Here is a 25,020-nt window from a genome sequence, read left to right on the forward strand (position 1 = left end):
ATCTCCTTCTCAGTCCAGTCAAAGAGAAACCATTCACGCTAGGACAATATTCTTACACATTTTAATTACGACTCCGATTCGTAACTCGAATTTGGAGGCTCAAATTTGGCTCGAATTCGGAGAAGAAGAAGAATAAGGAGAGAAGAAGAAGAAGAAGGAGGAAGGAGGAGGAAGAAGGAGAACTGGAGGGGAGGGGGCCATCAAAATCGGGCTGGAGGAGGCGGGGCTGCGACGATCAGAGTTGCTGCTGCGACGATCGGAGCTGCTGCAACGATCGGAGCTGCTGCGACGATCGGCGGCGGCGGAGGCACAGGAGAGGCCCTTCTCTCCTCTCCTCTCTCTTTCTCCCTCTCTCCTCCTCTTCCCCTCTGTTCTTCTCCTGTGTTCAACGAAGAAGAAGGAGAAAAGAAAAAAAGAAAAGGAAGAGAAAGAGAAAGAAAAAAAGAAAAGGAAGAGAAAGAAAAAGAAAGAAAGAATCGCAAAACAACGTCGTTTTGCGATTCGAGTCAAAATTGGGCCACTTTTTTCAAACTATCAGTCATTTTCCTTTTAATTATATCATTACAACACATATTCACTCTTTAAATTAAAAAAACACTTGATACATAAAATTAAATCTTGCTTTTATCACTTATTGCTAATTAACATACAGTTTTAACTATCTCATTAAAAATGCTCTAATTTATATCCATTTTATCAAAGCAAACCGACACACGGCCCAAAAAAATAAAAATAATGACCACCATTTTAGTCAAACAATTTGCAAACATTAGTCCCCTCCAATTTTAAAATAAAGGTACAGATGATAAGGCACAAATCATAAAATTTCATCTTATGTCAATTTTTTATTTTTTATTTTTTATTTTATTTTTCATCTTTGGGGTTGACGAAACAAATCTCATCCCACTTCTGTTTCCTTGTTGAAGTGGAAAAATCCACAAGGGAGAGACTGAAAAATACTGTCAAAAGACAGGAGTGGAGCAAATTGCTATCTAATTTCAAGAAAGAAATTTTTTTCACACAAGATAAAAAATACACACTATTTCATTGATTGAATCAATAAGATAATCTCACAAAAAATATATATAATGAACTGATGAGGTGATGTGTATTGTTCACATACGTGTGAACAAATTACACTCTAATTTCAATACTACTTAATAATATAATTTACCATTCCCAACCCACCACTTTGCACTATCGTTTACGAGAAATCTGCCATAAAGCAAACCTTCCAAGCCCAATAGGCTTTAGGATTAGGCTTTAGATGAAGTATATCAATCATGGAGCAACTTAGGGAGCATTTTAACCCAGAAAAAAAAAAAAAAAAAAAAAAAGAAGAAGAGAAGAAGAAGAAAGAAAAAGTACTTTAAACACTAACGTTGCGTTTGTTTGAGGGATTTAGAGAGGGATTTGAAAAGAAAAAGGGAAAAGATGTGTGAAATTAGGTAAAATATAGGTATGTTTTATTCACATTTCACCTACCTTTTCTATTTCCCTTTCCAAATCCCTCCTCAAATCCTCCAACCAAACACAGCATAATAGAATTGGCATTTGATAGCAGCCTCAAACATTACTTGACCAACAAAACCTGATTGTGTTATAAATGAGGAATATTAAACAGAGTTTTCAAAAGAATTAAGAAAATTCTTAACACAACATGTATTTGGTTATTCAATAATTTTTAAGAATTGATCAACACAGATTATTTTATTAAAAATATGATTAATTATACTTAACATCTTTTGACTTTATATGAAATTTTATTTTAATCCATCACTTTTAATTGTTATAATTAATTTCTTTTTTTTTATGTTAAGTTAAATTGTGACTTAAAAATAAGCTGCTACTATGTTATTTTTCACTAATTTCGTAAACACAGACTTACAACCGTGTCATATTATAACTAGACTAGAAAGGGAAAAGTTAACGGGAGATTATTCAATATTCTCGGAGCATTACGTGTCCATACTTCAAATCAATCACTAATTAGTTAGTCCAATGTTGTTTCTCCATCCCCAACATAAATCGTGGGCCCTTGTGTCTCTCTACCAATCAAAATCTTATGGAGTACCACGTGTCCATACTCCGGGAGTACTGAATAATCACCCAAAGTTAACTATAATAATAATACAGATAACAAAACTATAATAATAAATAGAAGAATTGACATTATAAGCAAAGCGTATGTTTTTTTTTTTTTTTCGTTAACTAATAAACTCTTCAAGTCTGTATTTCGCCGATTTCGGAATCAATTACCTAATGTGAGTTTAATTGGAGTAGGATAAGGGGTAAACTTTGGGTGTGTGCACTGACTCACAATGCACACATCATTAAAGTCAGAGAGTGTAATTGCCAGGATTTGACCCACACCCAAGCCCTAGATACGCTTCGTTCAACATTTAAACGGTCATTCTAAGACCACTGCACTAAACCCTTAGGAGTTTGTCTTGTGGAGTGTAGAACTTGGGATATCAGGGCTTATGCTCCAAAACCTTACAAAAGTGCCACAATCCCTTGGGTTGAAGTGTAGGTTTACTGGTTTGTTTTGGAAAATGCTAAAAAGTTGGTTTTTTTTATTATTATAAAAATACGTACAAAAAGTAGAGAGGTGATGTGACTTAGGCTTCATTTGGCATAAAGGCTTTCGGCTAAAATAGTCACAAAAAGATAAAATAAGCTAAAAAGTTAATAAGACAAAATGTCACATTCAAATCATAATCATTTTATTTTTTCTCTCACAAAAATAAAAAAAAAAAAAAAGTCCATCCCAAACGAGATTTTTTTTATCATAGGCTAAAATAGTGAAAAAGCTAAAAAGACAACCCGCATCTTAGATAAGTAAAAAATATGACTTATAAGTCACTTCTCAAAAAATGCCTAAATATAGGTTTGTTTTGGGAAAGTAGGTTAAAAATAAATTTTTTGATTTTTTTTTTAATTGTGTAAAAAAACATAGAGGTGATATAACCCAAAAAGGCAAAAAATTTACTTTTAATCAACTTGCCAAAATAGGCCATAATTTACATATATTGTGCTCTTAGTAGAGCCTACTCTAACTATTAAAAATAATCTAATGCTAAATAGAAGATTAATTAACATTATGTATTTTATTTTAAAAAGATATTGGGTATGTTTGGTTTATCTCTCAAAATATGTTTTTCCAGAAAAAATTTAAAAAACATGTTTGGTTGAAAATTTTGGAGAAAAAAATTCCAAAATCACTTTTCTTTTACTACACACAAATCAATCACTTTTTCTCGGTCATCTCCCCTTCTCAAATTTTTTTTTTTCACACCCAATTATTAAATTATAAAAAAAATCAAATTATCCAAAACTCAAAAACTATTTTCAAAATATACAACTAAATAAATTTTTTAATTTCCTAAACTCTCTCAAAAAAAAATATTTTTGAAATAATATCTCAAAATACAAATCAAACAAGGCCACTAATATCCGATAAACTTAGAGGGTGGTTGAGATGATCTAAATAAATAATTTTTTTAACTTTTTACGAAAAAATGTACAGAAAAATAGAGAGAGGATGTGATTCTAAAAAGATAAAAAAAGATAAAAAGTATACTATTTTACGAGATGCCCAATAGCCCCTTAATTTTATTTTTGTGCATAAATAAATTAGTCAACCGATTTTATAAGTCTTGTTTGGAAAGAGATTGGGTTAAAATAACCTACTAAAAAACAAAATAAGTTAAAATAGTTAATAAAATAAAATGCCAAATCTAATCCATAATCATTTTACTTTTTTTTCTTACAATCATTAAAATAATTACAAAAAAATTCAACCAATCTTTCAAAATAAAATTATTTTAACCAGATTAAAATAATTAAAAAATCAAATATTAACTTTTCAAATAAAATGAAATCTTATAAATTATCTAAATAATTAAAAAATCAAATATTAACTTTTCAAATAAAATGAAATCTTATAAATTATCTAATTGAAAACGAAACGGATCACACGAAAACTTAGTGGGCCTGATAGGCCCACAAATCCCTTAGATTTCTTAGGTTTGGGTTCCGGAGCCCTAACGAGTTACCGCCGTTTACAGGTCTTAAAAACGGAAGAGAGAGAGAGAGAGAGAGAGAGATATCAGTGTCGGTCCAGAGGTAACGCTTTTTCGATTCATCGTTTTGAATGGTTTATATTTTAATTTTTGTAAAGTTAAAGTTCCGATTGATTTGTGGTTGAATATGTATTTCTGATATAGGGTTCCCGAACCTTGAAAACAAGGTATAGTACTACTACACGATTCTGTGTTGCATATATATGCATTTTTATATGCGTATGTATGCAAATTAGTGTTGTTTGTCACTTTTTTGGTTTCAATATTGATTTGTCTATCTAATCATTTTGATTTGATAGGTTCTTATTTAATTTTCTCACCTCTGTAGCTTGGGTAGATTTCTATTAAAAACGAGTTCAAGGTCACTAGCTTAATAGAATGTAGATCGATTTATGCTTCCTAGTGTGCTTATGGTTAGTTGTGTGTTCTAATTTGTTAAAACACAAGGGGTTTTGGGGGTTCTTTCTGGGTTTTTGTTAAATCAATGCTATTAGGTTTGTTGTGCTATCTGTTTATTATATATTTTTATTTGTTACATTGTAGTAGATTTTGATACAATCATGGCTGACGAAGAAAACCCAAATGAAGTTAAGGAGGAGTTGGCTGATGTAAGTTTCTCTTTCTTGTGTATATTATTATTATTATTTTTTTTATATTTTGCTGTATATATTTGATTACAGGGAAATATTGCTTTTTTTAGGGCAAAGGCTGTGGTCATACATTAATGCATTGATTTTCATGTTTTTTATTTTTTTTTTTATTTTAAATTTATTATTTTTAAAATGTGATTAATGAAATGGGCATGGTTGGAAAAGACTTGTACATTGCATTATTTTGGTGTTCCCAATCTAGATATACGTATCTTAAATTGTGTTGGGGGGATTGGTTCACTGCACTAGGGATTGTATTACAGTCTCTAGGTGCAGATGGTGTGCATGTGGCCATTAAAAGAGTGGCACATCTGCTTTTCTGCCCAACATTTAAGGGGCCTTGCTTTAAAGTCAACAATAATGAATGGGCAAAATGGCCAAACGGCTTGCTCTTGATGGCAACATTGCATCAGACGTGCCTAAAGAACTGTAGTTAAGTATTTTTTTCTAAGATGTCAAGATATGATGCACAATCTATCAGGCATGCATTGGCAACTTTTGACTTGTTGACAACATGTGATATTACTTTACATGCATAAAAGCTCCATGTTTACTCAAGCTATATGATAATTTATTGTACTGTTGACTTGTCATTTTCTTGGATTACATATCTGATTTTTGTTTTGTTTGTTTGTTTGGTTTTTCCTGCAATGGAAAATTTGAATGTATCAGAGCGAACAATATCAAGTACATATTCATCTGTTTCTAATTTCAGAGTAGAAGCAAGTAGTTTGACCCTATAACACTAGTATGCTCAGGTTGGGATATTAACAAGTATTAATTTATAACTGTTTTGCTCTCTTACAAGTAATTATGGAAATGCAATAAACTTAAATGCTGTATAGTTAGGATGAGAGATGATTCTGAGCTGTTCTGAATTTGTTACTTTGTCAATTAAGCATCAATATTTTTATTACAATTGCTTTAAAGTTGTGCCCTTTGACCCCCCTGTAAATCTATTGCTTCCCTATATGAATTAACCACATGGCATTTTGATAGCTTAAGTACATCGTTGCGTCATTGGTGTTAATATATAATTACATTGCAGAATGCCCCATTTGATCCAACTAAAAAGAAGAAAAAGAAGAAGGTTGTAATTCAAGATCCTGCAGATGATGCTGTGGACAACTTGGCCGAGAAAACTGAAAGTTTATCAGGTATGTTAACTCTACGGCAAAGAATTACTGTAGAAGTAATTTACATACCTTGTTTTACATGCATTTTTTTCCCCCTTTATTGAAGGATCTCTTATTATGTTGCTACATGCATTACTTTATACTTGTTGCAGTTTCTGATGGTCTTGAGAGTACCTTTTCTGGGTTGAAAAAGAAGAAGAAAAAATCAGTGAGTTATTATACCTATATTGAATGATTAGAGTCTTTCTAAAAAATTTACTGACGGTCTTGTGACCACTGTATATAATTCAGGTGCATACGGACTTGTTGAGTGATGAGAAAGAAAGTGTAGTGGATGATTTAGATGGTAAGTTATGTTATCAACAGTTGCAATTAATGAACTGGTGGATTTAAGTTTATATGGTACAATATGTTACATGTACTGTTATTTTTAAATGGAATGTAAGATTAAAGTTCCCTCCACTTTGTAGATCATATTGGAGACGATGAAGAAGGAGAAGGAATCATCTTGCAGCCACAGTTTCCATGGGAAGGGAGTGACCGAGATTATAAATATGAAGAGGTACAATCCCTTTCCTCTTCTTCCCCCATCACTGTTCTGTTCTGTTGTTATAACTTTGCTCTTCATTGTTCTTGTATTATGATGGTTGTAAAATAATTTATTTGCTTATGTCATTTTCGTCATTAGTGATGGACTATTTGAATTTTTAGTACCCATCGATTTTGACTCTAAGGTTTACTAGATATCTTTGAGTATGTGCTAGTTTCACATGGCAATGAGGACCGCTATGTTTGAAATGTGAGGCATTAGTATTACATTTGCACTAAGTAGTTTATGTAAGATATTAAAAAGGCCTAGTTGTTGAAAGATAAAAATCCTGTCACAATGTTCTGTCCTTGTATATTTATTGACTTTCTTTTCTTGTCTCCATAAATTTATTACATGTTAGGCTGTCATATAACTAGGTGTCTCCGCAAGAAGCTAAGCATCACAGATTGTTTTGCATTCTTTGGAATGCAATTGTTATACTCTCTCCGTCCCAAAATATTTGTCTTTTATTCCATTTTTCATTGTCCCAAAATATTAGTCCCTCTTCAAAAATCAAGTACAAAAATAATATAATATCTAACCTTCCTTCCTTATGAGTGGAAATCAAATCCCGTTTTGTCTTTTTTGCATAAAAAGCAGCCAGCCGGTAATATACCCAGAGCTCGATCTAAACCAACCTCCAGTTCCTGAGCTGGGGCTAGATCTGAATGGCCCCCCTCCTGCTGAGCCTGCGCTGACCCCTTCTGCTGAGCCTGCGCCGGAGCCTCGCCCTTTTTTTCTCATTGTCGAAGGAACAATTAAAGAAAGAGCTCAAAAAAACCGTTAAACGCCTTCGCCATTATAAAGGGATGCTCAATTATTGGGAGGGGGAAATGGATAAGTGTATTTAGAAAGACATGGAGAGGCGGAGGGGCGGAGGTTTCCTATTGTGCCCTTCTTTTAAATTCATAAACAATATAAAAAGTACAATTATGACATTGATATCCCCCAAAAATGTACTATCAAAGGGTAATTTTGGAAAATCAAATTTATTAAAGTGCAATAATTGTACTACCAAAAAAAGTTGGATTCCCTAAAAGGGACCATTATTTTGGGACGGAGGGAGTATGAATAATATCTTGATGTTCAAGTTATGGAATATTTGGATTTTTTAATCTAATTAATGTTAAGTTGCTCTTTTTTCATTATGTTTGGATTTATTTATATGAAAGGATTTGTCACTATTCATTCAAAGAGAATAGCTCAAATTTATAATTGATAGTTTAGATGGGATTTCAAGATTGTATTTAAGAGCTTTGTTAGGTGCATTTGAAACAACAATTTAAAAGTAGTTATTTGAAATCATTCGTGTCAAGTGTTCTAATTCTTCAATGATTCTTATAAAATACTTCTCTTTTATCTGTAATTTATCTTCCCCTCTTGTTTTTCAATCCACCTATAATTTTTAATCTCCTGTGTTTTTATAAAAATTAATCTCAAATCCTTTCATTTGATATCCATCTAGACAAATGAAGCCTTATTCTCTATTTATGGATCTAATTATCTTCTCATTAATGTGTGCAGCTTCTGGATCGTGTGTTCCATATTCTGCGTGAGAATAATCCGGAGCTTGCTGGAGATAGACGTAGAACAGTAATGAGGCCACCTCAAGTTCTTCGTGAAGGCACAAAGAAAACTGTATTTGTGAACTTTATGGATCTATGCAAGACGTATGGCAAATATCATTTTGATTTCCTTAAAAGTTATTCATTAGCTGTTCTAGATGGTTTTGATAGATATTGTTTTACCGTGTCTATGGTTCATGTGTTTGCTGTTTGTGAATACATATTCTGATTATTTATTTGTTTATTTATAGTAATGAAATCTCGTATTAAGGATTTGCTTGTACATGTGTTCTAATTTGAGAGGATTTTGCTGCTTACAAAACCCTTCAAGATATTGCTTTACACCAGAAATTGGATCACTTTTTGAGAAATACAGAACATTTCAGTTAATGAAACATTAGAAGGGCTAGATTGTTTGTAAAATAGAATTTTGGGTTGTGAACAGCAATTTGATTGGTGTTTGGACATTGGGATTTTAAGAATGATGTTGGTTCAGTAGTTTGATCAAGCTAATAGTTTACTTTATTGGAAAAAATGAGGTACAGTTTAATTTGGGTCTATTGAACTAAAAATGAGATACAGTTCCAACTTAGAAAACATATTGCTTGGTTTTGTGTTCTTTTTCTGTTTTATTATTATTATTGTTATTGTTATTATAATTATTCTATTATGGGTCCTTTTTTACTTGTCTGTTACTCCAGTATGCATAGGCAACCAGAGCATGTTATGACATTCTTGCTGGCTGAAATGGGGACGAGTGGATCACTTGATGGACAGCAAAGATTAGTTGTGAAGGGAAGATTTGCACCAAAAAATTTTGAGGGTATCCTGAGGAGATATGTCAGTAAGTTCCATCTGTATAAAGTTAGAAGTAATAACTCAGATAGTTGCCAAATTTGGCGTTAATAGTTAGTGGGCTCCTTTCTTGCTTGCTTACCAGTAAGCAAAAATTATTGGCATGGATTCTGGTGTGATCTGCATTTTGTTAATTTTCGTTTAAGCACATTTCTGCTGTTTGCACCCTTGAATTGTATTTTGGTGGTTATATATGTTTTTGTATTGTGCAGATGAGTATGTCATTTGCAATGGTTGCAAAAGTCCTGACACAATTCTCTCAAAGGAGAATCGTCTCTTCTTTCTTAGATGTGAGAAGGTATTACTCCGTAATCCCTTTGTGTGTGATGAAGGGTTTGGTTATGTTTGTTTGTTAGCATTCTTTACTTTGACATGCTGTGCTGGCTTTGTTATTATTTTGCATCACCCTTTAATTGCAGCAAACAAAAGTTAAAGAGACAGAAATTTTATTAGTTCGTGGGTGTGTGACCAAGAATTTTTTTTTCTTTCATTTTTTTAATGGTTTTCTGTTGCATTATGTTCTGGCTGGACTGATTCATCTAAACAAGTTGAAATGACCAATGCAAATACTGGGTTGGCAGTATAGCTCTATTTAATTTACAGATGCCCTTCGGTGGCTTATGATCTTGCCCTGCATTTACTTTTAGCTTAAAAATATGATAGAACACTTGAAACACATAAATAGAGTCTCAAAAAGTTTGTTATTAGGTTTGTGTAGTGCTAATGTTTTTTTTGGGTGGATCCACCCATTCAACGAGGTTGGAATAACCAATTAAAATATAAGGTTGTTTCGTTTACTAAACATATTATTATTGTCTTGTTCTTGCTGTGTGTGTACCTTTAACTTGAAAAGACGCAAATTTTGCAACTTGATTTTTTTGGGTGAGAAATGTAACCCAGTGTTATGTTGTAAGAAGTTTGTTATTTCCACCTTTTTCATATTAAAGTGGTGATAAAACTTGCAATGTTTCTTTGAGGCCTATGATGATTTAAAGATTTGCCTACATTGTCCGATTTGCATATCATGATGGAGGGATCTGAAAACTGTACTGAGGCCACATGCATCCTGCTCATCTGTGTCCTAAAAATTGAATTTAGGAAACAAATAAAAGTTGTGCTTGTGTTTGACCTTGTTCGTGACTTTTTTTTTTGGTAGTTTTGTTTGCTCATTTTTTCGGGGTCTATGATGATATAAATATTTGCCTACATTGTCCAATAGCGAGGAACCAGGAATTGTTCCGAGGCCCATGAATGTTTGCTCACCTGTCTTATAAATTGAACCCAAGAAATTAAAAAAACAAATTGTGTTTGATCTGTTGTATTTTTTTTGGGTAGATTTATTTGTTCATTTTTTTGAGGCCTATGATGATCTAAATATTTGCCTACATTGTCTGATTATCCATGACGGAGGAATCTGAACTTTTCTGAGGCCACATGAATGATCACCTGTCTTAAAAAATTCAATCAAAGTTGTGCTTGTGTATCTTCCTTTTGCATGTTTTTTTGGGGGGGTAGATTTATGTGCTCTTTCTGTTAATTAGTTGCAAATGACCAACCAAAGCACATGGTGGTTATTACATTTTGATTTAGAAGTGTGAAAATTATTGCTCAGTTTAAAATTTGCTACATTTTCTGGGAAATTGACACGCTTTTATTGTTTATGATTATTTTTTCATTCACTTGTAGTGTGGTTCTGGGCGATCAGTTGCTCCAATCAAGGCTGGTTTTGTAGCCCGTGTTGGTCGCCGGAAGGCTGGAACATGATGATGTGGCGAGTTACATTTATTCTCTCCGGAAGATTTTCATGTAGTTGAGATAACACTGAGCTGTGTTTTCAGACTGTTTCAGAAAAAAAAAAAAATTTTTTTTTTTTGGGGTGATTTGTATCTACATTTTAAAAGACAATGAGGTGATTTTGATAGCAATGAGCTTTTTTCATTCTGCTAGTGCGTGTTAATTTGTGGAGATATATGTTGTGGGGATTTGTTTTTAAGTAAATGGGAATTTTAGTTGCTCAGCCAAAGAACTAATTTTTGGAGGTTGATGGGTCATTTAAGTATAAAGTAAATGATCAGTTGCTCTCTCTTGAAATAAGTGGTGGGTCAGGGCCCGTCATCAATCAATAGTCTTTATGAGGATTTGGGGGTTTTCTTTAATTTTTGAAGTTTCTGAGTATTGGGACGTGAGGAATTTTATCCATGTGAACATTAGAAGTGGTACGGTATATTATTTCTTTCTGCACCCATTTTTTGAAAGGGAGATGCGGAGGTGGGTGTAAACCAATGAAAGGGGTGGGATTATTGGGAGAAAAACAGAGTGAGTTGCGGGCTTTCCACAAGGACCAACAGATGAGAGGGAAAAGAATTGACTAGTTGGCTGTGGAGGGATGGGTTTCAATTGAGAAACAATTGACACGGATCCATTCCAAGTTGAAGGAGTCGGTTAAGGTGAGAGGAATAGCCATGTAGTAACAATTCGTTAAGGAGACAGCAATCTCTGAGGATGTGGCAGGTTGTTTCAGGTGGAAGAAGACAGGGTAAGAATCATCTTAGGTGATGCTTCTATGGAAAAGAAGGGACTTTGTGGTAAGTTTATGATGCAAGGACAATCAAATAAAGTGTTTTATTCATTGGTTTGCATAAATACACCAGATCCAAGACCAATTGGTTAAGGGGGTTGATGAGTTGAACTCTTTAGTGAGCATCATGTAGGCAGATTTTGTATCAATCTCACCATTTGCAGAGAAATTCCAAGCATGAACATCACTACCAGAAGTGAACCAAGAAAGAGTTTTTACACATATGGCATTGATGATATTGGGAGGGAGGTCAAAAGAGATGTTTGAAAGGTCTCAAAAATTATTTTTCCAGCCCTCCGTACCTTTTAAAGACTCCAGATGGAGAGGAAGGGGACCAGAAATGGCTTGCCTAAGCAGGCAAAACCAGTCCAGTTTTGAAACTAGAAAGAGGTGTCTAAACCACTCTTAAGAAGGATTGTAGTGCCCTTATCAACAAGGTTTTTGCCTTTTTGAATCCCTTTCCAAATAGGAGAAGATCTGCTAGGGTTTGACTCAAGGTGTTTGTATTTCCTATCACGCACTCTAGCCTACAAGGCCTCTCTTTGTGAAGTCTCCATCTAAGTTTGGCCATAGAAACTTCATTGACCAGCTGTGATTGTCTAATACCCAATCTTCCAAACTTTTTTGGCTTGGTTATAGTGTCCCGACCCGGCCCGTTGATAATGTGAATATTCACATTGACATGTTAACATTCACATTGATAAGAGTGTAAAATTAGCCCGCAACTCGTGGGCGGCCCGAAGCCCGACTGCAGCCCGAGGCAGGCTTAGCCCGACCCGTGACAATGTGAATATTCATATTGACATGTTAACATTAACATTGATAGGAGTGTAAAATTTGTCCGCTGCCCGAAGCTTGCCCGTGGCCTGGGGTAGGTCCGGCCCGGCCCGGCCCGTTGACAATGTGAATATTCACATTGACATGTTAACATGAACATTGATAGGAATGTAGAATTGGCCCGCGGCCCGTGGGCTACCCGAAGCCCGCCCACGGCCCGGGGCAGGCTCGTTTGGGTCTCGGCCCGAGCATGTCCGAGACCCTAGGCTAGGGCCTAGGCCATCACTTTGAAGCCTGGCCCGGCCCATCAACCCGCTTAAGGCCCATTCAAGGCTCGGTCCGAGGCCCAGCCCGCCCGAGACGCAATGTCTTTTTTTTGTGGAAAATAATAAAATTTTGATAGAAAAAATTAAAAAGAATTAAAAAAAAATGGCCTGGCCAGCCCAAGCCCGACCTAAGCTCGAGGCTAGGCCCAGGCCCACCGGCCCGACCCGAGGCTCGATCCATCGGCCTGTCCAATGCCCGAATACCCTTGTGCCAAGGCTAGGGCCTAGGCTGAATTTTTTGGCTCGTGGGCCGGGCCGAATTTTTTCGAACACCCACGAAACTCGATATGGGCCGGCTCGGGCCTCTACGCATTAATGATATGAACATTCACATTCACATTGACGATGTAAACATTCACATTATGGGTACTTTAGTAATTATGTCTCCCATAGGACTTATTGAAACATAAGAAAATAATGTGGACTAAACAGAATATAAGTAGATGAAAATGGTATTTTGATTTTCTTACCTCAAATAGGACTTAATGGAATAGTAAAAAAGAACATAGGCTGCCCAAAGCCCGCCCGCGGCTCGGGAAAGGCTCGTTTGGACCTGAGCTTGAGCCTAGTCCGAGAGCCTAGGCTAGGGCCTGGGCCATTACTTTGAAGCCCGACCCAGTCCATCGGCCCAGTTAAGGCCCATTCAAAGCTCGGTCTGAGGCCCGGCCCGCGCCGAGGGCTAGTGTCTTTTTTGTAGAAAATAATAAAATTTTGGTAGAAAAAAATAAAAAGAATAAAAAAAAAAATAGCCAGGCCCGCCCAAGCCCATCGGCCCGACCCGTGGCTCAACTCACTAGCTCAGGCTCGGACCCAAACGAGTCTGCCTCGGGCCGTGGGTAGGTTTCGGGCAGCCCACGGGCCGCGGGCCAATTCTACATTCCTATCAATGTGCATGTTAATATGTCAATGTGAATATTCACATTGTCAACGGGCCGGGCCAAGCCTACCTCAGGCCGCGGGCAAGCTTTGGGCAGCGGGCAAATTTTACACTCCCATCAATGTTAATGTTAACATGTCAATGTAAATATTCACAATGTCACGGGTCGGGCTTCGGGCCGCCCACGGGTTGTGGGCCAATTTTACACTCTTATATATGTGAATGTTAACATGTCAATGTGAATATTCACATTGTCAACGGGTCGGGTCGGGCCCGCCCCGGGCCGCTGGCCAATTTTATACTCTTATTAATGTGAATATTCACATTGTTAACAGGCTGGGCCGGGCCCGCCCCAGGCTGGCCAATTTTATACTCTTATTAATGTGAATATTCACATTGTTAACAGGCTGGGTCGGGCCCGCCCCGGGCCGCTGGCCAATTTTATACTCTTATCAATGTGAATGTTAACATGTCAATGTAAATATTCATATTGTCAACGGGCCAGACCGGGCCCCCCGGGCTGCTCATGGGCCTCGGGAGGGTTTCGCGCCACCACGGGACGAGGGTCAATTTTACACTCCTATTAATGTGAATGTTAGCATGTCAATATGAATATTTACATTGTTAACGGGCCGGGCCCGCTCCGGCTCACGGGCAGGTTTCGGGCAGCCCACGGGCCAATTTTACATTCCTACCAATGTGAATTTTAAAATATGAATGTTCATATCATAAAATTGCTAACCGTTCAAAAAATATTTATAAGGGTATCAAAATTAAATATAAGGGCATAAGTGTCCAAGAAAATAATGTAAATCAAGAAAAAGAATTTTATGGAATAAAACTATACATACATGGGATTAAATGGGTTAAAATTTTTTTTCATAGACTTTTTAAGTTAAAACACGAGATTTATCAATAAAAATTCCTTTTTAAAATTACGATAAATAACCATATTTTAAATAAAATTTAGGGAGTGAATTTATAATTTATTAAAAAAAAAATGTGTGTACAAATTGAGACACAACCTGTCACATGGGCTGGGCACCATCAAATGAACTGTGTGCCATGGGGACACTGAATAATTTATGGGTCTTTATATAAATTTTTCTTTTATGTCTGTGCAAAGTAATTTTCCCATAATTTACCTGCGTTGGAATTGGAAGCTGGTATAATGGACACGTGTTTGAAAAAAATACCGAGGCTCCCCATCACTCGTAATCACTTGGTGGCGGGCGGGCCCGCCCGGGGCTCCACATCATTGAAGAGTTTAAGGGAAAAAATTAGAGGGATGGAGTATTTTTCACAAAAGAAAATCAGATTTTAATTTTTTCCATTCGTTTAAGGAATTATACAATGAATCTCAATAATTAAATGATATTTATTACAAGATAAATTTTATTGCTTTTTTCCCTACGTTATAAACTTATACTATACCTCACCATTATTTTCTATATATGATAAATTTTAGACGTACACACACAAGATTTGTTGTGTAAATCTATATAGAAGGTGAGCAAATAGAAAATTTTATCCGATAACATATAGCAACCCTCTTAATTTTGTCTCATTTTTCTCACGCCGACGTACTGTTAAAACTTAAATCCAAATAACTTTTACAACATTCTTAATTATTAAAAAATAATACAAATTGTATTGACATGGTAACATTAAGAAGGTGGGGCAAAGAGTTGGGACAAAATCAGGGAAACACATGAGATTGACAAATCAAATAGCTGTAAAAGACCGTGAAATTTCACATCACATGGGAACTCAAGACACAATAAACCTTCTATTCTATGAGAAGAAAAACTTGAATCTTAAAAGAGTAAACTAACCTCCAACCTACCCCATGGACTTTTAGTAATTGAAAAATCAAAACATGTTTCTTTTTTCAACACAAGCAGTCTTTTAAGAAGAACATGCAGGTTCATTGAACCTTCTCAAAATTTTCCTAATATATATGCACACAGACATATTCAGCGGTTTTACTATAATCCTGCTATGTATGGGATGTGAAAAAATTAATAAAATAATATAAATAGTTAGATTTTTATATGAAATTATAATAACAAAAAAAATATTAAAATTTACAATTTAAGTTTTATAATTTTATCATAATTTATGTATCAATTTATAATTTGTCAAAACTTTAATCATGTAACTTTCAACCCCCTTGTTAAAGTTGTAAAGTTGGACAAGTTGAACCCAATCAACTAAAGTTTGTAAATTTTTAAAATTTGGGGAACATAAATTTTAATTCGGTGAGAATGTAAAATTCAAAAATTCGAATAAATTTAAATGAACTTGGGCAGAGACACCAAACAACCTAAGCAATTGAAACAAAATTATATATATATATATATATGTTAAATTATTTGCTGATTTATTTTTTGGGAAAATTAGTCTAGGGTCCCTCTCCCACTTTTCATAATGGAAGAGATCCACAAATTTATTTTTTGATGTCTAAGGTCCCTGAACATATATCAGAGAAATTTGATTCTTTCTCTCTCTCTTTCTATCTACCTTATTTTGATCACCACCACCAGACGCCCTTCTTTCTTCGACTTTTGACTGTCGTTGTCTCCCAATCTACACTAGTCTATTGCCATCTCGGCTATTGGTCTCCGATCAAAGTCTCATGTGGTGTTGGCTTCAGTCAACGAGGCTCGATGCGAGCCCCTTTCCCACCAGAAGAAGATCTTCAAGGCTGATGATCACATCGCTTTCTCCGGTAGAGTTTCGAATTTGTTCTTCAATTCAATCTCCTTCCAAATCCTCTAAAATCGCAACTCCTTGTTTTATTTTTTCCCTGGAAACAAACAGAAACCAACTATGGCTGAACATTTCTCTGAACAGCGTTGATCACAGAGGCTTGTGCTAGATGTTTGTAAAAATGTCAGAGACAGTAGGCGAGCGTTAGAGGAGCTGAATTTGAAGTGTACGAAGCTGAGATCGCTCAAATTAGGGCAATTTCACGGGGTTTGCACGGCGAATGAGTCGAGCCTTGAATCGAGGCTCGATGGCATTGCTCTGTTTCAAGGGCTTGAGGCTTTGTCGATTAAGAACTCTGCAGACTTGACTGATTTGGGGTTGATTGCTATTGCTAGAGGGTGTTCGAGATTGGCTAAATTTGAGGTTCATGGTTGCAGGAAAATCACGGTGAGAGGAATGAGAACGCTGGCTTGTTTGCTTCAGCGGAGTTTGGTCGAGGTTAAGATCTCTTGCTGCAAGAACCTCGACACGGTGTCATCGTTGAAAGCGTTGGAGCCAATTCAGGATCTCTCGTCTAACAATTTTAGCGGATCAATTTCGGAAGATATAGGTGAGTTGAAATCTTTATCTGGAACTCTGAACCTCTCTTTCAACCATTTCTCTGGGCAAATTCCTAAATCTATGTGGTCAGGTTCGAATGGTGACAAGAAAATAAAATTTCTGAGTTGTGAATTTATCTGGGTTGAGTGATTTGGAGAGGGGAAATTTCAACACACTAGAAGAAGTTGATTAGTGAAAGTAATTGCCCTGGCCTTTTTGGGGTATGTAAGAGCATGGCGAAGGAACAGGTGGCTCTTCAGGTTCTTTGTGACCCCCCATCAGCTTTCTCTGAATTTTGTCCAGAGAAATTCTAGGAATTTCTCTGGAATCACCCAGAGAATTTCTCTGAGAAAATTTACATAGTGGCCAAAATCCCAGAGAATTTATCTCCAGAGAAAATGGGTTGGCCAAGAAGTGGCTTTGATTCCACGCTTTTCCAATGGGTAGTGTAAGACAGCAGCATCAAAGAATTTCTCTGAAGCAGAGCACTAGTTCAACCTAGAGGAAATTGAGTCTAAACCAAAGAATTTCTCTGGACCAACCCAATTTTCTTTGGTTTGTCTAGTTTGGAGAGAATTTCTCTGGTTTTGGACCAGAGAAATTTGTGCGTTTGTAGGTTTGTTAGACATGGGTTTAATTGTAGTTAATAGAGTCAGAGAAATTTGCGAAGTCAGAGAAATTTCCTGGATAGCCATACAAATTTCCTCTCCACAAATTTCTCTGGATTTCTTTGGTACTCAGAGAAATTTCAATTTTCTCTGGAGAGAATTTCTCTGGGACTGAAATTTCTCTGGATCCTGTTGAGGGACCTTAGACATCATTTAAATATTTGATGTCCTTTATAATATAAAGTCTTAATATCAGGGACCTTAAAAAAAATTCCCCTTATTTTTTTAATAACAAATTAGATTAATTAAAAATTTAATATTAATGAACAAAACTAAGTAAATACACATTTTAGAAATAGATCATTGAATGAGTTGATATTAAAAAAAAATTATATTTTATAATGGCATAAAATAATTTAAATATAATTTTTTAAAAAATTATTTTTAATTTAAAAAATTACAATAAAATATTTAAATATAATAAAATTAAATTTCTTACAAGATAAAAGTATCTAAAAAAAAAAAAAAAAAGGGGTAAGAAGAAAATTTAGAATAGTATTCTCATTTGGTCTAAAAATAATTCTAGATAACTTATAAATTATCACCTATAATCCTCAATTTTTTTAAATTAAAAAAGATATTTCACAAACCATCACTTTTATTAGAAAAATAACATTTATTTCTATTTGTTTTAGCAAAAGTCACTTTTTAACAATTCGAGCCAAACTTTTTTATTTTAGTTTGTTTAATTGACAATTGAGATTAAAAAAAATTAATCAGTGTGATTGGTTTCAGTTTTCTAAATTAGTTTTTTGAAAATTGAGTTTTTTTTTTATTTTTCATGTTTTTTTGTTTTTAGTGAATATTTTTAAAATTTTAAGCATTTTTTTAAAACTTTTTTAGATACACCTTACTTAGATGTATCTAAAAAGTAAAATATTTGTGAAAAAATATTTTAAAAATTAATAAATACACAAAATATGAAAAATATAGTGATTTTTTATTTTTTATTTTTTGGTATTTAGTGGTTTTTAAAAAAAATCACGAAAATTATATTTTTTTAAGTATATTTATGTTTGGTGTGTTTAAAAATTAAAAAAAAATTACTTAAAATATTAAAAAAATTTAGTAAAAATAAAAAAATACGAAAAATAAGAATGTAGAATTCTCTGAAAAGTGTTTTTAAAAAAATGGAAACAAACATAGTGGGATCCACAATGTTTTGCAGGTGCAAAAAAAAGTCTAGATGAACAATAAGAAAAATATTTGAGACCTAGAAAAAAAATTCACAATTGTATCGACAATGATGTGGTATCATATGTGTCAAATCTTAATTTGCTATACACTTAATAACATGGGGCCCAACTTGCTTGCCACATCACTGTGGGTGAAAGTGTGGGTGTGTAGCATTGCTGGAACAATAAATTATCACATATAACTCCTATTTTCTTTTTTTATTATATAAAAACAAAATCACCAACTATCACTTTTAATAGAAAGCAAAATGTTTATTTCTATTTGATTTTAGCAAAAGTCACTTATTAACTATTTAAGCAAAAAAAAAAAATGTATTTTTTTATTTTAATTTGTTTAATTGACAATTGCCATATAAAAAAAATCATTATATTTGGCAATTGTTAAAAAAGTCATTCATTTTCTTAATGTTTTTGGCTTTTGTTAACAAATAAATATTTGTATTAAAATAATTTATTGTTTGCTCCACACTAGAAATCAGAGTGTCAATGGATCCATGACAGACAGAGGGTTGACTAATCAGAGGGTCAATGGTTATTTAAGTCCCAAAAGTATGGGACCTCCGTGGTGGTACTTATAAAATAATTACTCAAAATAATTTTAATAAACAGTTATATCCATTAGTTTTTCTTATTATATAAAATAAGGTTCATAAATGAAAAATACTAATATAATTCATAAAACACAAATTACGTAAATAAATTGTACTAATTTAAAACATACATAAAATATATAATGATGACTCAAAGTATAATATAACTCACTTAAAAATTAATATCTCATTCTTTCTTTTTACCATCAAAGAATTCTTGACTTCCAATATTTTCTTCCGCTTTTCTTTGTTTGTTTTCTTTTTTTCCCCTTGTTGACAACACCACCACTGCTTTCATTTTAAGATCATACTTGCTCTGCACATTTTGGTGCCACGTAGCTAAACACCACTCTTTTTATATTAAGACACAACAATAATTTATCTCATTAAAAATATCACCACTAATAACACTAATGCATTAAAAAAAAAATACAACTCTAAAATTAAAACATCACATCATTAATGACAGAACCCACTGTCACCTAATTAGTGAAAACACTAATTAATACTCCCAAATATTTTTCATTAAGGTATCATATTTGCTCAGCACATTTTGGTGCCACGTAGCTAAACACCACTCTTTTTATATTCAACCGTGCTGGGGACCCCCAGTGGGGGTGACCCCCAGCACCCCCAGTCCACATGGGGCATTGTGATTGGCAGATAGGAAAAAAAAAAAAAAAAAAAAAAATTTCCAGCCAATAAGAAAACACTGGGGGTCATGGGGGTTTGAAAAATTGGGGGTCCAAATCATTTTTGTTTTATATTAAGATATCATATTTGCTCAGCACATTTTGGTGCCACGTAGCTAAACACCACTCGTTTTTATATTAAGGTATCATATTTGCTCAGCACGTTTTGGTGCCACGTAGCCCAACATGTGGCCAATCGATGTTACAGCCATCATTATGCTCTCAATTGAAGCTAATCCCTCAAATGGATAAGTTTAAGTAATTGCTTAGGTCTCGTTTGACAAGTATTTTTTTTAGTTAAAAAATTAAAAAATTATTAAAAAAATTAAAAAATCAATAATTCATATAAATAAATTAAAGATTCTATTTTATTTCTATTTTTTACACATATTTTTATAAAAAATTAAAAAGTCATCTCATATATATTAATTTTTTTTACATCACATTTTTGTTAAAAAATCAAAAAGTTACTTAAAAAAACATGTTCCTAAAGGAGGCCTTCGTATCATATACATATATATTAGTTGTAATTGGTACTATATACGAGCAAATAATAAAAGGTGATAAATAATACTATAATATGTTAAAAATTAATAACAAAATTTTATGATATTAATTTAGATAGGTACTTAAATAATAGATTTGATTGATCTCAACTGAAAAAAAAAAGGTCAAAGTGAAATTTTATAAATACATGATAAAAATAAAAATAAATTAAGTTTGAATTTGAAGATAAACTATAACAATATAGAAAGTGAAAATCGGATAAATCCTAAAAAAAGAATAAACTTAATTGAAAATTAAGAGTAAAAATAGATCTTGTACATATAAGATAAACATTAAAAAAACAAAATCAAGTGTAAATGTGAAGATAAATTAGAAGAATATAAAAAGAGAAATTTAGATAAATTCTAGAAAAATGAGGCAAAGAGAAATTTAGTAAATATTAAACGAAGATTGAAAAAAAAAAAATCAAAGTTGAAATTTAAAAATTCAAAAATAAGATAAGATAAACATGATTAAAAAAACATCTAATATAACTCTAATAATAAAAAAAATTGGAGATAATAGTAGTTTAAAAATTAGATAAGAGTAAAATGCTACCTATAATTTTTTAAAATTTATAAAAAAAGTACTCAAAAATAAGAACGGTAGTAAGTTAAAAATTATATAGGAGTTAAATGCCATCTATAATTTTTTAAAATTTAAATTTTGTGTAGTTAAAAAATAAGCATTTATGTGCTTAGAAGTTGATTGGCTTAGAATTTTGAAAAAAGAAGTTAAATTTTTATTTTTTTAAAAAATAAATATTTTTTAAAATTTAAATTTTGTGTAGTTAAAAAATAAATTTTTTAAAAGTTGATTGGCTTAGAAGTTCTATGGTTTGGAGCTGGAGTAGAAGTATGTCAATTGTTTTTGATTTGCTATATTGGTGTTCTGTTTTAGATTTTGGCTGATCTTGATTGGCGGGTTAAGTGCGTGCATATGATATGATTGTGTTTCATTTGCATTGCCAACCTAGAAGTATGTTATCTTATTATACAAATTTTAACTCTATTTTTAATAGTTTTTGTATTCTAAGGCTGTTTAGCTCCGTTTGGGAAGAGCTATTTGAAGCTTTTTTAGTTATTTTAGCCACAAAAGACAAAATAGGCTATTTTAGCCACAAAAAATAAAGCATCACATCCAACCCATAATCATTACACTTTTCTCTCACAAAAAAGGCCAAAAAAGTCAAAAAGCCAAAAAACTCTTCCTAAACCAAGTTTTTTAGCCCAGGTTAAAATAGCCAAAAAAGCTAAAGAGCCAACCCACTTCCCAAACGACACCTTAATTACAAACAAAATTCAAGGATCACTTTTTATTTTTTTAAATTTATTTTGTGTCTATAACCTATAAATTTCAACAACTTTCGTATTTTGAAACTCCTAAATAAAATAAAAAAATTAGCGTCACTTTTTTTTTCTTTTTTATTTTGACTTCTTAGTTTTATTTTTACTTTATGTTATATGATAATATAATAATACATTTTAAATAAAATAAAGTCTTAACCATAGAACGGGCATGACATGAATATTTCTATAACAGTGACATGAGAATATAAAATTCAACACTCATAGAAAAAAATTTCTTACCTATGATTTTTGTCTAAATACATAAAACATAAATTAAGTTTTAAAATTTTGATTATTAATATGTAATGTGTTTATAATTTCAACACAAACATAGTTGAATATTAATTTTTTTTATAAGAGATTAACCAAACTTTTATTGAAGTATTCACATATTGAATCCAATCTATTTAAAAATTACATGACATTCAATAATGTAATTGAAATTAACTATTAAATACTAATTAAGTAAAAAACATGTATAGAGTTTTTGCTCTTCAAATGGATCCAAATGACTTTGTCTACGGTTGATTTTCGTTATATATATATATATATATAAAGAGTATTATGAGTTGAAAACAAAGTAATTTATTTGTATATTCATTAAGGATTTTGAAATCCAATCTTGTGTTTCAAATATTCCTTTGTGTAGATGACTTTTTATTGCAAAAGAGAAACTTATCATTTAAAAACTTAATCCTACTCACTACATATATGTAAAGAAACAAATTTAAACTCATGAAGATCTCAAATAAAAAAATAAAAATATAAGCAAAAATATTTTAGAACTACTATATAATTAAGTTTATTTATGTCTGAATTTAAATTGAGTGTCCTCCTTATAAATTACAACAAAATCGAACACATAAATTAATATAATTGAAGAACAAAATATAACAAAAAAATATATAATATTGAATCAAAACTTCTTTCAAACTCGTGAATGTGTTCCAAATACTCTTCTCGATTGGTACAATTTTTCTTAAAAAAATGGGTCAACTCAAATTGCATCACAAAACATCACTCTTTATATTGGTCTTTTAGCTGTTTGTTGCCATTGCTACTTTTTTGTTGTGCGTTGTAGTTGTAAAATTTAAAAAAAAAGAATAATAAATTTTGGAGGCATAAGCGCATCTACTACATTATTATAATTTCAACAACTAACTTAGATTATGAATAAAAAAAATTAAATACCCCAAATAAACTAAAACTAAAACTAAAACAAACAAAAAAATCTGCAGAAGAAAAAAATAGAGCAAAAAACATAATATGAGATTTCAAATATATATTTCTTTTCACATAAGAAAAATCTTGCATAATTGGTTAAATCACCTGTTTAATTTCTCTGTAGGGTTCTTCTGTTCTCCAATATTTTTGCCCAATTTCATATCGTCATGAAAGTAAGGTTTTGAAATTTATAGTTTAATTAATTTATTTTTTTTTGAAATGTCTTTGAGTAGGATATAAATTTGATGAAGGAATTTGAATTAGAGTCAAACTCATCTTTTATCTATAAATATTTTGAAAAAATCCTATCCATATGATATTATATATATCTATACCATAAGTATTTAAAAAGTGAAATAAAATATATTAAAAAAGAGGGAAAAAAAAGAAAAATAGAATGAGAAAAGAATAGGTGTGCCACCTTTGAAAGAGTTTAATGAGATATTAGGATTGAGAATTTGGAGTTTTTTAAAAAAAAATCTGCCAAAAAAAAAAATAGAGCAAAAAACATAATATAAGATTTCAAATATATATTTTTTTTCACATAAGAAAAATCTTGCATAATTAGTTAAATCACTTGTTTAATTTCTCTGCAGAGTTCTTCTGTTCTCCAATATTTTTGCCCAATTTCATATTGTCATGGAAGTAAGGTTTTGAAATTTATAGTTTAATTAATTTATTTATTTTTGAAATATCTTTGAGTAGGATATAAATTTGATCAAGGAATTTGAATTAGCGTCAAACTCATATTTTATCTATAAATATTTTGCAAAAAGTCTATCCATATGATATTATAGATATCCATGCCCTAAGTAATTAAAAAGTGAAATAAAATATATTAAAAAAGAGGAAAATAGAATGAGAGAAGAATAGAAGTGCAACCCATGAAAGAGTTTAATGAGATGTTAGGATTGAGAATTTAGAGTTTTTTAAGAGATCACTACATTTGGCATTTTTGCCCAATTTCATGTTGCCATGGAAGTAAGGTTTTGAAATTTATAGTTTAATTAATTTATTTTTTTTGAAATATCTTTGAGTAGGATATAAATTTGATGAAGGAATTTCAATTAGAGTCAAACTCATCTTTTATCTATAAATATTTTGAAAAAAATCCTATCCATATGATATTATATATATTCATACCCTAAGTAATTAAAAAGTGAAATAAAATATATTAAAAAAGAGGAAAAAAAATAGGAAAATAGAATGAGGGAAATGTGCCACCTAGGAAAAAGTTTAATGAGATGTTAAGATTGAGAATTTGGAATTTTATATTTTGAAAAAATCTTATCCATATGATATTATATTTATCAATACCCTAAGTAATTAAAAAGTGAAACAAATATATTAAAAAAGAGGGAAAAAATAGGAAAATAGAATGAGAGAATAATAGATGTGCTACCTAGGAAAGAGGAAAGAATTTAATGAGATGTTAGGATTGAGAATTTAGAATTTTATATTTTGAAAAAATCCTATCCGGATGATATTATATATATCTATACCCTAAGTAATTAAAAAGTGAAATAAAATATATTAAAAAAGAGGAAAAAAAATAGGAAAATAGAATGAGAGAAGAATAGATGTGCCACCTAGGAAAGAGTTTAATGAGATGTTAGGATTGAAAATTTTAATTTTTTTAAGAGATTGCTACATTTGATTATATATATAGTATAGATAGATAGATAGATATTATATGTTGACTTTAACTAATCATATATAAAATTATATTTTTCTCATTTATAACTAATATAATATAAAATTTAAGGAATTACTTAAATTTTCGGATTGTTACAAAAACAAGGCCTGAGATTAAACGTTTTTATCCTTCTACTTATTTATTTGATTCAACTATCCAATAAAACTGAGTATATTATCAGTTTTTTTCAGTTTTAAAACAAAGAACATTATCAGTTTTTTCATTTTTAGATTTTTTTTTTTCAATTTTACACATCAATGTTTCATCATCATGCTCCTTTACAGACACAAAATTTTTAATTTTGCACAA

The 25,020-nt window shown here is 32.1% G+C and overlaps 1 protein-coding gene and 2 non-coding genes across 8 annotated transcripts; all 3 read left to right on the forward strand.

Annotated features, from left to right (window-relative positions):
- The first annotated feature begins 3,963 nt into the window (after positions 1-3,963).
- Positions 3,964-10,903, forward strand: LOC114272398 (eukaryotic translation initiation factor 2 subunit beta). Of its 6 annotated transcripts, none has more exons than XM_082906016.1 (11): positions 3,978-4,128; positions 4,230-4,252; positions 4,632-4,693; positions 5,784-5,892; positions 6,024-6,079; positions 6,163-6,217; positions 6,342-6,433; positions 7,985-8,130; positions 8,727-8,869; positions 9,093-9,178; positions 10,567-10,903. In XM_082906016.1, exons 3-11 carry the CDS (start codon positions 4,646-4,648, stop codon positions 10,642-10,644), a joined length of 813 nt encoding a protein of 270 aa, XP_082762142.1. In that variant the 5' UTR covers positions 3,978-4,128; positions 4,230-4,252; positions 4,632-4,645; the 3' UTR covers positions 10,645-10,903. The 6 variants fall into 6 exon arrangements, with proteins under 6 accessions (XP_082762140.1, XP_082762142.1, XP_082762141.1 ...); XM_082906018.1 differs by having other exon boundaries at positions 4,024-4,128; positions 4,629-4,693; XM_082906014.1 differs by lacking the exon at positions 4,230-4,252 and having other exon boundaries at positions 3,964-4,128.
- Positions 9,854-9,940, forward strand: LOC114272592 (small nucleolar RNA SNORD34). The gene has a single exon (XR_003632783.1). It is a non-coding gene; the product is annotated as a small nucleolar RNA SNORD34 (small nucleolar RNA).
- On the forward strand, positions 10,235-10,315 carry LOC114272585 (small nucleolar RNA SNORD34). Its single transcript, XR_003632776.1, has one exon. It is a non-coding gene; the product is annotated as a small nucleolar RNA SNORD34 (small nucleolar RNA).
- Positions 10,904-25,020: the final 14,117 nt, after the last annotated feature.

This window comes from Camellia sinensis, chromosome 14, assembly GCF_055761805.1.
Source record: "Camellia sinensis isolate YWXY chromosome 14, ASM5576180v1, whole genome shotgun sequence".
Taxonomy (NCBI): Eukaryota; Viridiplantae; Streptophyta; class Magnoliopsida; order Ericales; family Theaceae; genus Camellia; species Camellia sinensis.

Bases quoted from the DNA above. Each gene is read 5' to 3' on its own strand.
- LOC114272398 (XM_082906014.1), top strand. From the start codon at position 4,646: ATGGCTGACGAAGAAAACCCAAATGAAGTTAAGGAGGAGTTGGCTGAT. The intron at 6,218-6,341 runs GTAAGTTATGTT...TCCACTTTGTAG, and splicing joins TGTAGTGGATGATTTAGATG to ATCATATTGGAGACGATGAA. The intron at 8,131-8,726 runs GTATGGCAAATA...CTGTTACTCCAG, and splicing joins TTTATGGATCTATGCAAGAC to TATGCATAGGCAACCAGAGC.